At 38.5% G+C, this 14,797-nt stretch overlaps 1 protein-coding gene and 1 long non-coding RNA gene across 2 annotated transcripts in view; one reads left to right on the top strand and one right to left on the bottom strand.

Annotated features, from left to right (window-relative positions):
- LOC122776928 overlaps positions 1-14,797 on the bottom strand; it is a 28,640-nt gene that overhangs the window by 8,216 nt on the left and 5,627 nt on the right. The window contains exon 4 of the long non-coding RNA XR_006361275.1: positions 5,964-6,087. This is a non-coding gene — a long non-coding RNA (uncharacterized LOC122776928). The remainder of the gene's footprint in view (positions 1-5,963; positions 6,088-14,797) is intronic.
- LOC122776926 (opsin-5-like) lies at positions 6,031-14,605 on the top strand. Its single transcript, XM_044037730.1, has 7 exons — positions 6,031-6,094; positions 7,085-7,151; positions 11,055-11,145; positions 11,263-11,425; positions 12,110-12,237; positions 12,367-12,701; positions 13,211-14,605. The coding sequence occupies exons 2-7, from the start codon at positions 7,110-7,112 to the stop codon at positions 13,646-13,648; spliced, it is 1,197 nt and encodes a 398-aa protein (XP_043893665.1). The 5' UTR covers positions 6,031-6,094; positions 7,085-7,109; the 3' UTR covers positions 13,649-14,605.

The following is a 14,797-nucleotide window of genomic DNA, read 5'->3' as shown; positions in this document are numbered from 1 at the left end:
CAGATTTTGGATTCCTGCCAGTAAAGAGTGAGAAGCATTTGGAGAAAATGGAAACCAATTCCTTGCAGTGGAGTGAATATCAAATATATACTTGCAGATATTATGAATAAGTAGTCTTTTGTATAAATAAAACGAAAATGGATTTTCGTGTAGAGATTTATACGAAACACCCATCATTATCTGCAGCAAATCCCAGGGGACACAGAGCAAGGGGCAGAGTAAACCCTTAATAATGTTAATGGCAGTCACAGTGGACTTGGGTACATGGGCTGCATTATCTAATATCAAATAATTGATATTATATATTCTAGACAACAAACTGTTTGAAAAGGTTAGAAATATAACTGGTCTGTCATATAGATTTTTCCAACATGGCTGATAGTTTAAACCCCCAGACAGGAATACAGTTACACTAATTATTCAACTTCTCCCTTTATTTGTTTGCACATAGGTTAAAGTACTGTGAAAGTCAATGCAGATTAATTTGATTTTATTTGAATGTGTGGGTTTAATAAATTCATTATCATCAGACAAAGATGCATCTAAATTTGATCAATAATCTTCATCACGAAACTGAAAATCAACCAAAGCACCAGCTGTTGACAGATGATTATGTTACTTACAAGATTCCATGGTTCTATGAATGTGTTTAATGATTATACATTATAGAAAAAAAATTAAGTCTTATGTTTAATCAACTCATGGTCATATAAATGATGCATTGTTTTAGATTATTCCAGCATAAAATTGTCTGAAATTGACATTTATTTTTTTCCTTTCTATTAATAAGAGTGACAGTCCCTGTATTGCAGTGGAAAAGACAATCATTATTTTATATTCACAAAAATTTCCAGCAGCACCAATTAGTCATAAAGCAATAGCTCATCAGATTAATTCTACAGCCTAAAGCGTCCTAATCCAGCCTGTTAAAGGTTACAGGAACTCCTTCTGCTCTCAGCTAAGATAACAGGAGGCAGGAGGACAGATTCTGCCCTCTGTCTTAAGTTAATTTACTGATATTTATGAAAATGATTGTACATTTATATGTAAGGATGAGAAGCTGGGTGGAATTAAGCTGTTGAAACATTAATAACAACACAAAATGTTGTGTCGCATAACATGCAGCTTCACACATTAACACCATAGCTCACACACATGTTGTGAAGGGGGACATGAGGACAGTTGGTGTAACAGAAGAGGACACGAGAAATAGGACAAGATGGAGGCAGATGATCTGCTGCTGTGCCCCCTAAAGGGAGAAGCCAATAGAGAAAGGAGGAGGAGGAGTGAGGAAACATAGATGTGTCCCCTAGGACAATAAACCTATTTAGTACCAACCTTGATTGTATTTTTATGATTATTAAATCCCATCCTGAGGGAGATCGAGACAAAATGTACAAAATGTTACAACAATCGCTCCATTTGCCGTCTAGAAATTTTACTTCACAAATCAGAAATGTCAAACCTTGTGATGGCATTAAAGGAAAAGTCAGCGGGGTTGTCACAGGCATTAGTCAACGTGGGGAAGAAATACAAACATCAGGGATACATTTTGCTAAGCAACCCTTTAGATGTTGAGATATTGTATAGAATAAGTACAAAATTTGGCTTGGGGTTTAACCCTTATGTTACCATCCTGTCATCATCGACAGGACTTGGCATGTGTGCTCCTCATTACCATAACTCGTACACCGTTTGAGATATCTAGAAATCAAAAACTATGGACTGGCAATCTGTCCAGGGTGTACCCCGCCTTTCGCCCTATGTCAGCTGAGACTGATACAGTAACCCCCACAACTCATGTGAAGGACAAAGCGGTAGAAGATGGATGGATAGATTCCAGAAAAGAGGAAATAGAGAATAGAGCTTTGCGCCAATATACTTGTCATTACGGTAGCCCTCAGGACCTTCAATCACAGACAAGATTCTCTAGTGTGTCACACTATTGTAACGTCAGCTTCTCACTACGGTAATTACTGGTTGAATAACTGCCAGATATCAAAAGTGAACATTATCTTGGAAAAAGGGGCAGAAGCACCCACTCATTGAACATTTTTTGACAATTCTATAGCCATAAAATCAAAATAAATCCAGGCGGCCTGATTATCATGATGGTCATGAGAGGGTTAAAGTTTTCAAAAGCCAATTTATCCAGCCAAGACAGTGGGGTACATCCACTGAGGACCATAAACATCTGAACAAAATGTCATGGCATTCCATCTGATAGTTGTTGAGATATTTCAGCGTAGACTAAAGTAGTGGACTGACTGACCCACTCTGTCATCCCTTGAGCTATGCAACGTCTTTGGCAAACATTAACTGATGTCTTTATTATATTGTGATGGAAAGTGACTGCGTCTTACAATCGAATGATCTCTTATGATTCCCTCTTGTTCTGATCATTCCCTGCCTACTGTCATCTCTTGTGAGTCCCTTAAAGGTTTTGATACTGCAGTGGACCACAGGCTATGACATTAAGTTCATCTAAAAGTGTGAGAGCGGGCGGCCTGAGAAGGACCAGGGCTTTGTGCTGAGGTATTAATGTGACAGTACTGCTCTTTACAGCTTTCCGACAGCCCCTGCAGCCTTGGCACAGCTCAGTGAGCGAGCCCACGCTCCCGTAAGCAGCTTTCAGTGACAGTCAGTCTGGGAGTTGTGCTGCTGCAGGCAGACTGCACGAGTGGCTATGATAAAGGAGAATGACACAGCGCTTCAGGCGCTGTTCAGATGCTCCCCACAAGGACTGGATTTATTGTGTGAAAACATATAAGATACTGAGATAGCAATCAATACTAAACATGAGTATTGGATTTGATACTCGTTTGCAACAGTAGTGATGTGCACAGTGCAGTGGCGGGTTGCTGGTCTTTGAAACAGGGGAAGCTCATTTCAGGCCCAGTTATTTAGACAAAAATTCTGCAAACAAACCACTAGAACAAGGGAACAATATGATTATGTAAATCTGAAATGCTATAATAGTCTTTTTATTTATAGTGTATATGGACAAACGAAAACTATCTACCTACATATATATATGTATATATACATATATATACGTATGTATATATACATATATATATATACACACATATATATATACATACACATATATACATATACATATATACACATATATATACATATATATATATATATATATATATATATATATACACATATATATATATATATATACACATATATATATATATATATATATATATATATATATATATATATATATATATATACATACATATATATATGCAGAGCACTACCTAACACACAACGAGCTATTTGTCAACAGCAACGTTTCAGACTTTTAAAAAAATTATGCCTCTAAATGTTTCTTCATTTTTTCCCCCCCATGGTATCAATGGCATTGAGTATCAAGTATTTTCTTTGGTTTTGGTTTACAAATTATGCTTCAAACATTTTGTAATTTATCACTGCATATTAAACATCGGTGCCACTGTAGCAACTGGCATTCACTTGGGAAAATAATTAACATGGCACCGCTTCAGCTCATCATCCTGATAGATTAAGATGAAAAATGGGCACATGCCATCTAATACTCATTTATCTATTGCCACGAATAAACATCACAATCATAAATTCCTTCTCACTTTTCTCACTTTATCTCAAATATCACAGGCGCATCCTGAAAACAACAATATTATTCAAATAGATTCAAACTCTATTCAATATTCCGAGAAAAATATTCTTAAGATGTTAAATAGGATAAAAAACCACTGTGACAGTGTCACATCTTTGTGGATGTGACACTGTGTCAGTGTTTTTTGCGACAAGACAGATTTTTCTCCTCCGGGTTTTGATTATCCCCCATTACAGTCACTGATCTAGTGCACAATACACAACTAGTGCTGTGTATTGGCAAAAATGTCTCAAAAAAGTCTCAATACAATATATCATGATTAATTGGGATATATTGTATTGTGATTCCCATAATAGGCTTTTTAAAGAAAAACTCACATATACAAGCAATGTTATATGAACAAACAATATCCAGTTTTCTTGGTCTATTGAGGAGTGGAAGCTGCCAATCGTGGTTTGAGGCTTAAATACAACACAAAACCACTGTCAGAAAAACATTGTCAAAAGTACAGTGCTTAACAACATAAATATCAGAAATCTTTCCAAGAAGTTGTTCAAAACCTGGTTAATGTTATTGTTATTTATGTGGCTCACTGGGCTTCTCTAAGAAATCAGATATTAAAGGGGACATATTATGCAAAATCAACTTTTTAACCATTTCAATACTTATATTTGGGACTCTGGAGGCCCTACCAGTCACCAAAGTGTGGAAAAAGAATACTCAGTCATGTTTGCGTGGTCCCCCTTAGTGTAAGTATAGGCGATAAAACACTCGATGTTGAATTCCCTGCGCTTATGACGGCAGCATGCGCATTTCACCGCGAATGTTACCGCCCCACCAGTAAGTTTACTTCGAGAGCTCCACCTTAGCTCCACCTTGTCCCTGCGAGAGTGCAGGCGAGGGAGGAAGAGCGGTATTATGTCAACGCGGAGGGACAAGTGTGCTGTTTGTTCTGTGTGTTCGCAGCAGTTCGCATCAGACTGTGGCCAGCGGTCACTGTATTTAGTCAGCGAACGTATTTCACCAACGTACAAACACACACTGGCGATTAGCGGTGGCGATCAGCGGTGCTTCACTCTCTGTGAAAATCAGTTAAAAAGACATATATTGTCAGAGAACTAGTGGAGGGAGGGGGAGAGGTATGGAGCAGAGGGAACAGAACTGAGTGAGCGAGCGCTGTAAAGAGGACAAATCAGAAACCCCCTGGATGAAGTGGGTGTGTGTTTGCCTGTGTCTCATTTGCATATAAAGGGACCATGCACGAAAACCGAGTGTTCTGAAAGGGGCAGGTTTAGCAGGATTATTGAACTGCTATGATGCTTCATCCTTATGGTATTTTGACCAAAGCATGTCACAGACATGTTCATTAGGACACCAGGGAACTATTTTAATGGGGGAAATAGGGTATAATATGTCCCCTTTAATCAAGTATACCATTCAACCACTACAACCAATTTTCCGTTCAGGAATGCAAGTATATATGATATGATTTTCTTCCAAATCAATAGGTTCAGTGTATCTCAAATACATGTGTATGTACTGCACAAACACACATAGATCACACAAAGATATGTGTGATGTTTTCTGCCCATAAAGAAAATTAAAGGTCCAGTGTTTGAGAATGAGTGACATCTAATGGTAAGACTGCAGATTGACACGGTGATGACTCCTCCACAGCATACTCTGCTGCCTTTCATAAACCTTGTAGGTTTGCATGGTAGGCCTACACTTCAAAATGCATAACGCATGCTCATGTTCATTTTTGTCCATTCAGGCTGCAGTAGAAATATGGCGGCTCAAGATGGTGGCCTCCATAAAGCCAAGCCCTTGCTTGACGTGGCTAGACGTATTAAACGGTAGCATATTACATTTCTGCCAATAAATAAATGTTACACACTGGACCTTTAAAACTGAACCTTTCTTCAGCTTTCCCTTGGGAGTAAAAAACAATAATAATACAATAATCAGCTGATTTTTTTATTTTTCATCCTGCTGTGTTAAAAGTAGAAACTGATGCGTGATTTAAGCATGTAGGGATTGTGAATAATACAAATTTTAAAAAAAAGTGTAGGAAGAAGACCACGTGAAGGAGATAAGTAAAGTGGGGAAGTAATGAGTTTGGATGGATAAAGGAAACGGGGTGGAGGAGCGGGAATTTGTGTCATCAGTGACACTCTGAGCTTGCCAGTGTTATACTCATCTCTCTCTCTCCCTCTCTTTCCCTCTGCCGCTATCACTAGCCTACAGTGCATCTCCACGATTATGAGTGCATATGCCGCGTGAGAGACTGAAAGCGCGTCCTCCTGGTCAGATGTGATGTGTGTGTCGTCGAAGAGGACGAGAATACCTCAAACTGGAGCCTGGAACAGGTTCTCGCTCCCACTCGGTGACTGGCCAAGCTCCTCTCTCCTCTGTGTCCTTCATGAGGTCTCCATGATTGAAACTGTGGACCGTAGACAAGCCAATCCTTCCTGGAAGGTAAGTGGCACAGCGGTGAGGCATCTGGTCAATTTATGGCACAATATAAAGTTGATTTGAATTAAAAGCTTGAAAATAGCAAAACAGGATGATGAGGCAAATGTTTGATCTATCAATAGATGTATGTTTTTTTATGTCTTTCTTTTTAGCTGTGAAACGTGGATCATGATATACAGGAACAAAGACAATTTTGTATTAAAGTCATTCTGTTATTTCTTTATACACGTAGCAGTGTACTACAACTGTTTCACAGTTGTTGATAAGTAGTAATAAGAAGGATATTCTGTCAACAATCAAATACTTTCTCAAAGAAGTCATTGTGGTTGTTGTAATGTTGATGAAATGAAGGCACAAACATTAAAGCCACACTGCAGGATGTCCGGCAGGATTAATGATGACATCTCTGAAAATTCATCTTCATAAAATAAAAAAATAAAAAATGCTTTTCTTTACATTTTAGCCGATGTTGAAGTTGTCACAACACAGACCTCTTTGAATAGAATCTGTGGACCTAATCTGCGGCTGCCTGCACACATTTTTTAATTTGCAGTGCATGCATGCCTGCATGCCTGCATTCATGGACTGCTTATTGATGTTGCCTTTTATACAGGAACATGAACATGCGTGCAATGATTCATTTGTTTGTCCTAGAATAGAGAGTTAATACAGTCTAAGGAGTCTAACCAATTGTAATGGTTCTATGTTGGATAGTAAACCAGTTAACAGAGTGAATGACCTTCACGTTAAGATTAGCTTCAAAGGCAATTAAAGGAAGCAACTGTACGAGGAAAAAAACAAAAAGACATGATGTAACCACCACTAACACAGAGAAACATTTGCTTTACCATACTCAATCACACTGTGATTACGTAATATGTTTGTGTCATGAAGAGTAGAAGCAGTCATGGTGGAGTGAAGATGGCATGAGGGTGGCAGGATTGTATTTATTTATTTATTTTGCATTTGTTGCGCATGCCGACCTTCCCACAGGCTCAGGCACCATGAGAGAATTCTGATGAGAGAAGCAGTCCAGTTAAAGATGTATCAAATGACCAAGGTAGGTATTGTTTGCATGAAACTTCTCATAAAAAATTGTCCCCAATAAAATCTGCTCAAATATCATAGATTATTAATCATCTTAAAATAACAACAACATAGTAAGACAGGCTAACAACAGTGTCTGTGACTCTGATTTCCTTTTACAATAAATACTGAATACAAACAATTACCATCAAAACACATATACAGACCCTGGACTTAATGGGATCAGATTGAAGCATATTTTGAGCATTAGTCATTAAAAACTGAAATCAAGGCCAAACTCATTGTGAAAGGATTGGTCTCTCCTTGCTGTGATTGTTGTGTGTTTAACTTTATTTGTAGTCATTTAAAATGTGTTTAATGTGATGTTTATGTCTTTGCTATCCCTTGTGCTTTGTTTTAAATGAAGCTGCTGAAGCAAAATTTTGTTTTAATTTGTCTACCAATACAAGTATTTATCTTAATCTATCTAGATCTAGTGTGCTCTAATAAATTACTAAGTATATAAATTAAAGTCAAACTGGGTCAACATCGCCCTCTGATCAATTCCTCTTTGACAACCTTTATTTTCCTTAAATAAAAAGCTATACAATTTCAAAAATAAAATTAACGCTCCTAATATTTTATTTATACAAAAAAAAATCTGAGTCAAATTTGCTGATGATGTGTAAGAAACACAGGGGTACAAAGATTTAGCAGGAAAAAGCAAATCAGTAATGCAGATGTACAGTATTGTCAGATACTACAATGCTGTTAGGTGCAAATCATCTCACATGATGATTCTGCACACAGTGGTTACATAAGATATGTCACAGCATGCCCCGAGATGGTTTGAAAGAGTTGCCTCTAACCACTCTTTGTCACGCTGCTAAAACATGGTGTAAATATTGCACCGTGTGGCATTCGCTTTCACTGTCAGTGTCAGTCACTGTCACATGAGGAGGCAGCTAGAGAAGAGACACAGTCAAGCACAAACTGACACATTTTAGTTTTGGAAAATCTATATATTAAAGCTCTAGTTTGTAACTTTAAAATATATACAAATAATGAGGTCACAATGATTAAGTCTATCAACCTAGCATTCTCAGTATATCCATTAGGGTTGTGCCGATGGACGATGACATCAATATTTAACAGAGGAGTCCAGTGTATTTGGGACAGCACCGCTGATTGTGAGCAGCGACCGGTATCACAGACCCTGCTGCTGTCCAGACTGTGAATCAAGAATCAAGCCTAACAGTGCAGAAGCGTAGATCGATTAAAAAGAATTAAGGAGTCTGGTGTATTTAGCGACAGTGCTGCTGATCGGGAACGGCATCACAAACCCTGCCGCTCTATTTCAGTCTCTCCTCCAGTCATGGAGAAGTACTGAACAAATACAAACAACAAACAACTGCTTTACAGGTTACTAGTCACTTGTTTTTGTGTGTGCGCGTGAAAAAAGTCACCGCAGTTTCGCGCAACCGTGCAGTGATGACTCCGCCCACGTTGAGTAGGTACTTTTTTTGTAGCGGTGATGCATTATGCGTGAAAATCATGATGTACTGCAGTGACACAGAGGCTGTTTTTCCTTCCATAAAAATCACAAAAAGCAACATGAAACATGATGCACAGGTTGAATAAAAGGGGTAAATCAATTAAAATGTGTCAGACTATCAACTTAATACCTAAGAGTTATTAGTGGTCAGTGAATAAGAACATCATAGATGTGAGATGAAAGCTTTTATTGTATGTTAAGATCAAGTCAAAGACTGAACGATGCCAATGGCGACCAATCTCTGGAAAACTGTGCAGACATCGTAGCTGTCACTACTCATGAGCTCATGCATGTCCTTGCATTGAGAGACAGTCAGATGTGTCTGTCAGCACTGGAATGGCTGCTCATCCTTACTGACTGGACAGTTAATGTGAATGAGTGACAGATCTGGTTACAGTGGCTTTACTTTTGATTTGGATATCGTACTTTGTCATATTATTTTGCTATTAATTGTAAAGCCCTAGTAGACAGTTTAGACAGATGTCAATCTACCAGTGGATCAAAGGTCATGTTGTCCACCCTTGTCCTCCCAAACTGACATGACTATGAACAATTAGAGCTGATGGGAATCAATATCAGCCCGATACAGGTTAAAAAAGAAAAAAGTAAAGTAAAACCCGATACAATCCAAAAATCCTATATATCGCATGCTTCACTATGCACAGCCTGTAAAAATGTAAAGAAAAATCAGTAAAAGCATTTTAGCTGAGTCATGTTTGGGCTGTTTATTTCCTTCTTTTGGCAGAACAATATTTGTTACACGGTTGGAGAATTATGTCTCTGAAATTACTCACCACAAATGTGTTGTTAAATGGTATAAAATGACTGTACCGGACTAATATCTATATATCAGTAGATACTGGAGTTTGTGATATTGGTACTGGACACAACAAAAGTAGTGTTGTCTTAGTTCCTAGAATTGTTCGTAGAAATAACAAATGCACATCTGTCTGTCTTTCTTTCAATGACAAAATAACAATCAAACAATAGTTCAACGTAGGCTACGTTGTGTCAAAAATATTATTATCACATAGTTGTTCTTAATTTTACTGTCTGGTTTCTTCAAATTTCATTTCTGGAAGAAAGGGAAAAAAAACAGCCAGACATGATGATTGTACATCAATGTAATCATTATCAACATCAGTGGATATAATGTTTCGATATAAGGTGACAGAATTAAATGAATAGATGAATGAATAGAAACTACTTATTGTAAGTCGCTTTGGATAAAAGCGTCTGCTAAATGACATGTAATGTAATGTAATGTAAAAACTCTGATATGGCCAATTTATTGATTGTTCTCAACCTAAAGAAGGTAACGTTAGAAATAACTACATACAAGAGAACAACTGTATAAAACAAATGTGTTTAACTGACAACAGAATCATCCACATGTTGACACAACAGTAGAGTTCATGTACTGAGTGACTGGACACAATTACTTAACTCTGCTGAGTAATCTCCACTCAGACGGCCTGGACATTCTGTCATTGACTGTGGCGCTCACTTGCATAGTAATGAAGTTTATTATCCTGTGTGACCTTGACAGTCAATATTGCCTCTGCATCATGTTTGACAGTGCTCCCAAATATTGCTCCAGATTTGTCTCTGCAGAACTCTTTTCATTTCTTACTTCCGTCTCCTCTAAAGCAAAGTGATGCTATGAATAGCAATCATCATCTTGATCGTAAATAGCACAGGCAAGAAGAACCTGATTGCCAAGATTATGAGTATGGCTCATAACAATGGGCTTGAGTGCCATAGACATGCTTCAGCTGACACTGAGGACACTATTAAGATTCTTCCAACAGTCTATTTAGATAATTTATTTTCTCTTCTTGAGCTACTGTCAGCTCTCCTTCATGGCAGATTGACCACACTCCTGCATCTTCTGAATCACCCCATTTGTTTTATTTGATTTGCGAATGTGCATGTTTGGATCATGAGTCGGCGCGTGTCAGCTGGGGACAAACCGACAAATTCCACCATCTTTTTTTCAAATTTTACTTGTGCGTTATCTTCATCATAACTGATTTGTTGTTGAGCTCCAAATCTCCCATCCATCCCCTGCTGTAAATCCTGAAAGACACAGACTTATTGTTTTTTTCCATCTGTCAATCCTGCTCTCTATATTTGTATTTAATACAAACTGTCCTCATCTTTTATTAAGGATTATTTTATTTCATTTGTTCCTATATCTGATCCTGCAGGCCACAAGTACAGTGCAACAAAGACTGAGAACAGACAGTTTTTATTGCAGTAATTGAATACTTTTTTTTTTGCATTCCAGCTTGCAACAACTTAACTGGAGTATTGAGTTTCTGTAAATTCTTTCGATTACTGCACTTTGTACAATTAACATGTGTGTAAACAACATTTTAGATGGGAAATAATTCGGACACGTCTGCTTTGTTTGCCTCCACCATCTCCAAGGAGCTTGACATACTCATGGGCTCACTCTACAGCGTATTTTGTAAGTCCACACACACAATAAGATAATCTCTGCTTTCTTGGTCCTTTGGGGACGCCTTGCAGTCCCCACTAATGCAAGATAATCCTGCACTGCTCAATCTCTCTTTTTATTTTTAAGGTGTTCTGTCCCTCATAGGAAACTGCACTTTGCTACATGTAGCATATCACAAGTGGTCGACCTTGAAGCCAGCAGAGTTCTTCATCATCAATCTCTGCATCAGTGACCTTGGGATGACACTCAGTTTATTTCCACTGGCAATTCCTTCATCTTTTTCACACAGGTATGTCATATTATTCATGTATTATTGAAGTCAAATCTTTTGTTTTCGTTGAGCAAGACAAGCCAGGCCAAATGTCTCTTTGAGAACTATCTCTTTTACTATTTCAAATCATTATAAAATAAATATCGTTGGGTTGTGGACATGGATGAGGACAAGTGGTGTCACTCATCTCTAAACTGTCATTTTAAAGCATTGAGATTAACAATTTAAGGTTTTGCAACCAGAAATTCACAGATGTTACCTGCAACCAGGCTCCTATTGGACAATAGGAGCTGTCAATCACACTGGTGTCCATCTATCCATGTGTTAGGCTTTTCCATCTATTTTCTTCTATATTGGAATAGAATTTACAAACTTGCAATCAAGACCATTGACTTCTCACGAAAAAGTTTACAGATGTTACAAATAAAGACGTAGAGTCATTTTCCCATAGACTTTCATTCAAATTGACTTCTTTTTGCAACCAGTGGTGTCACCTCCAGGTAACTATTCAATACACTTCAGCAAAGCAATAGAGTTAGTCATCTTTTTATATACAGTCTATGCGTGAGGAGGACTTTCTTCCAGTATTTTTTGACAAACTATAAACCACATAATTGATTGATTAATCAAACAAAAAGCAAGTTAATTAATACTGAAATGCCATATGTCTCTGCCATATTTCCGTTTTCTCTGTGTATACAGGTGGCTGTTTGGAGAGCTCACCTGTCAGCTCTATGCCATGTGTGGAGTCCTCTTTGGTCTGTGCAGCTTAACCAACCTCACAGCTCTTTCTTTAGTCTGCTGCCTTAAAGTCTGTCTCCCTACCCATGGTGAGGGAAGAACAAATTAAAATGATGTGCATGTTGCTGCCACATCTGCAGATTTTACAAAGCATGTGTTGACAAATAACCACAATAACTGCAGGGCATTTTTTTTGACCTTACTTCCTGTCTGATCAGGTAACAAGTTCTCCTCATCACATGCCTGCCTCCTGGTGGCTGGAGTGTGGTGTTACGCATCCGTGTTTGCTATAGGGCCCTTGGCACAGTGGGGACATTACAGTGCGGAACCTTATGGCACAGCGTGCTGCATTGACTGGCACGCACCCAACCACGATCTTTCAGCGTTGTCGTACATCGTCTGCCTTTTCGTCTTTTGCTATGCACTGCCCTGCACCGTCATCTTCCTCTCCTACACTTTCATTCTGCTGACAGTGCGGGGGTCACGTCAGGCCGTCCAGCAGCATGTGTCACCACAGACCAAGACCAACAATGCACACGCTGTCATTGTCAAGGTCAGAGAATATGAATGTGTCACTTTAGCACACTTGTTTTCAAGTTTTGCATAGTTAATATAAAATACCTAACCTTTGTAGAACATTCCCATGCATAAACAGCTCTGTGTGTGTGTGTGTGTGCGTGTGTGTTCGTGAGTAGTAGAAATTGTTTCTTGCATAAACACTGACCATGTTAGGACTAGTTGTCCTCTTGGAGATCAAAACCTAGTCCTAATGAGGCAGAACCTAATTTCTGAGGAACTGGTTAAGTTTAGGACTAAGATTTGAATTATGTTTAGCTTAATTCTAGGATTAAATATTAACTGATTATGGTTAAAGTTACGGATAATGCTTTGTTTAGGCTGTCCAAAATAATGGGAGTCAATGCAGTGTTCTAGAATAACTGCACAAACGTGTGTGTGTGTGTGTGTGTGTGAGATACTACAGATATTGGATATTGACTTTGCTACTGGTTTGAAACTTCATTATTATTCTGCATCACTTGCTTTCATGCTTCTTCTCTATAGCTGTCAGTAGCAGTATGTATAGGCTTCCTGGTCGCCTGGACACCATATGCTTCTGTGTCCATGTGGGCTGCTTTCGGAGAAGCCACGCAAGTTCCTCCTGCTGCCTTCGCTCTTGCTGCCATATTTGCCAAGTCTTCCACCATCTACAACCCTATAGTCTACCTGCTGTGCAAGCCCAACTTCCGTGAGTGTCTTTACAGAGACACGTCTATGTTACGGCAGAGGATCTCCAGGGGAAGTCCACAGTCAGAACCGAAAGAACGCTTGGGATCCAACTCGCAACACAACAGTGACATGGGCGTCTCCATGCGCTTCTCAAACGGACAGCAGGAGAGCTATGGGGCGTGTCTGCACTGCACTGGCACTGTGCCGTGTGACACCAACCCTAAGGACTGCGTGCATCCTGAGCGAATCCACCTACAGAGAGGTGGCAGTTAGCAAGCTCTCAGCTAAACCACAGGCTGATTTCCTGTAGACACAAGACAGGAAAGGTGCTCTACAAGACAGCAAAACAACAAATGCCCTGGACAATACTTAAGTATGTGACACCAAGACAATTCAATGTCATTCAGGGCAACTCCTTTACTGTGAAATGCCTGAGATTCCCAAACAATCCACAATATGCTCCATCTGAGCATATATACTCCCTATATACTGTGTCGGCTCATTTCCATTCATTTTAATAAGCTGTGATTTAAAAGGATTCAGAAGGAGCAGAAAATTAGATGAGAGAACCCCTGCCAGCTTCAAGGTTAATTAGGCCGATGTGTGACATTTTTTAAAGCAGCTCACTGATGAAAGTTGTGCACTCCTTTTGCATACTGTGGAACACTGCTGAACATTTGGATAATCCCTAATAATTGACGCCCGAAAACAAAACTGGTTATCATGATAAAAACAATTCCCATCTGCAAAATTGACTTTAAAAAACTTGTTAAAAAGGGAAACATCTGTGGTGGAAAAAAAGGAACATCATATTGATATATGTATTGATCATTTGTTATAATAAAGACAGTTATATCACAATATATACTGTTACTGAGGTATTGCCTGGCTCTGTGCTAAGTTACTGTGAAGGATTGCAAATGAGATGAAGAAACTGTTGACAATCTCTCTTCTGACAACATGAGTAATATGTAACCAACTAAAATCAATCATCATCTTAATGAAATTTGATCAAATATTCACATGCTGAATGCCTGAATTTCTGTGGATGTTGTCACTAATGGAATCTGTTGTGATGGTTAAAAAAACCAAATGAACCAAACACTTCCTCTGTGAAAATTAAGCAAATAATACACCTGTTTGACTCATTTTAAGTGTCTGTATGTGAGAAAATGTTGATAAGGAACAAGTTCATTTAGACAAGTTCAAATAAACTGGTAAACCTATAAAGATGTGTATTTGTATTTGCCAATGATTAAAAAAGCCGCTGCAACACTCTTCATTCCAAAAACATAGTCACATAAACTGAGCGCTTGCTGAAAAAAGGCCATTCTCCATGTCAATTAACAAATCTAAACAATTTAAAGTAATGTATGACCCGGTAGATTCACTGGAAACATATTCTGGGAACGGGAACTGCAC

Source organism: Solea senegalensis, linkage group LG11, assembly GCF_019176455.1.
Source record: "Solea senegalensis isolate Sse05_10M linkage group LG11, IFAPA_SoseM_1, whole genome shotgun sequence".
Taxonomy (NCBI): domain Eukaryota; kingdom Metazoa; phylum Chordata; class Actinopteri; order Pleuronectiformes; family Soleidae; genus Solea; species Solea senegalensis.
The sequence above is the reverse complement of the archived record's forward strand: the minus strand, read 5'-3'. Positions and strand labels throughout refer to the sequence as shown.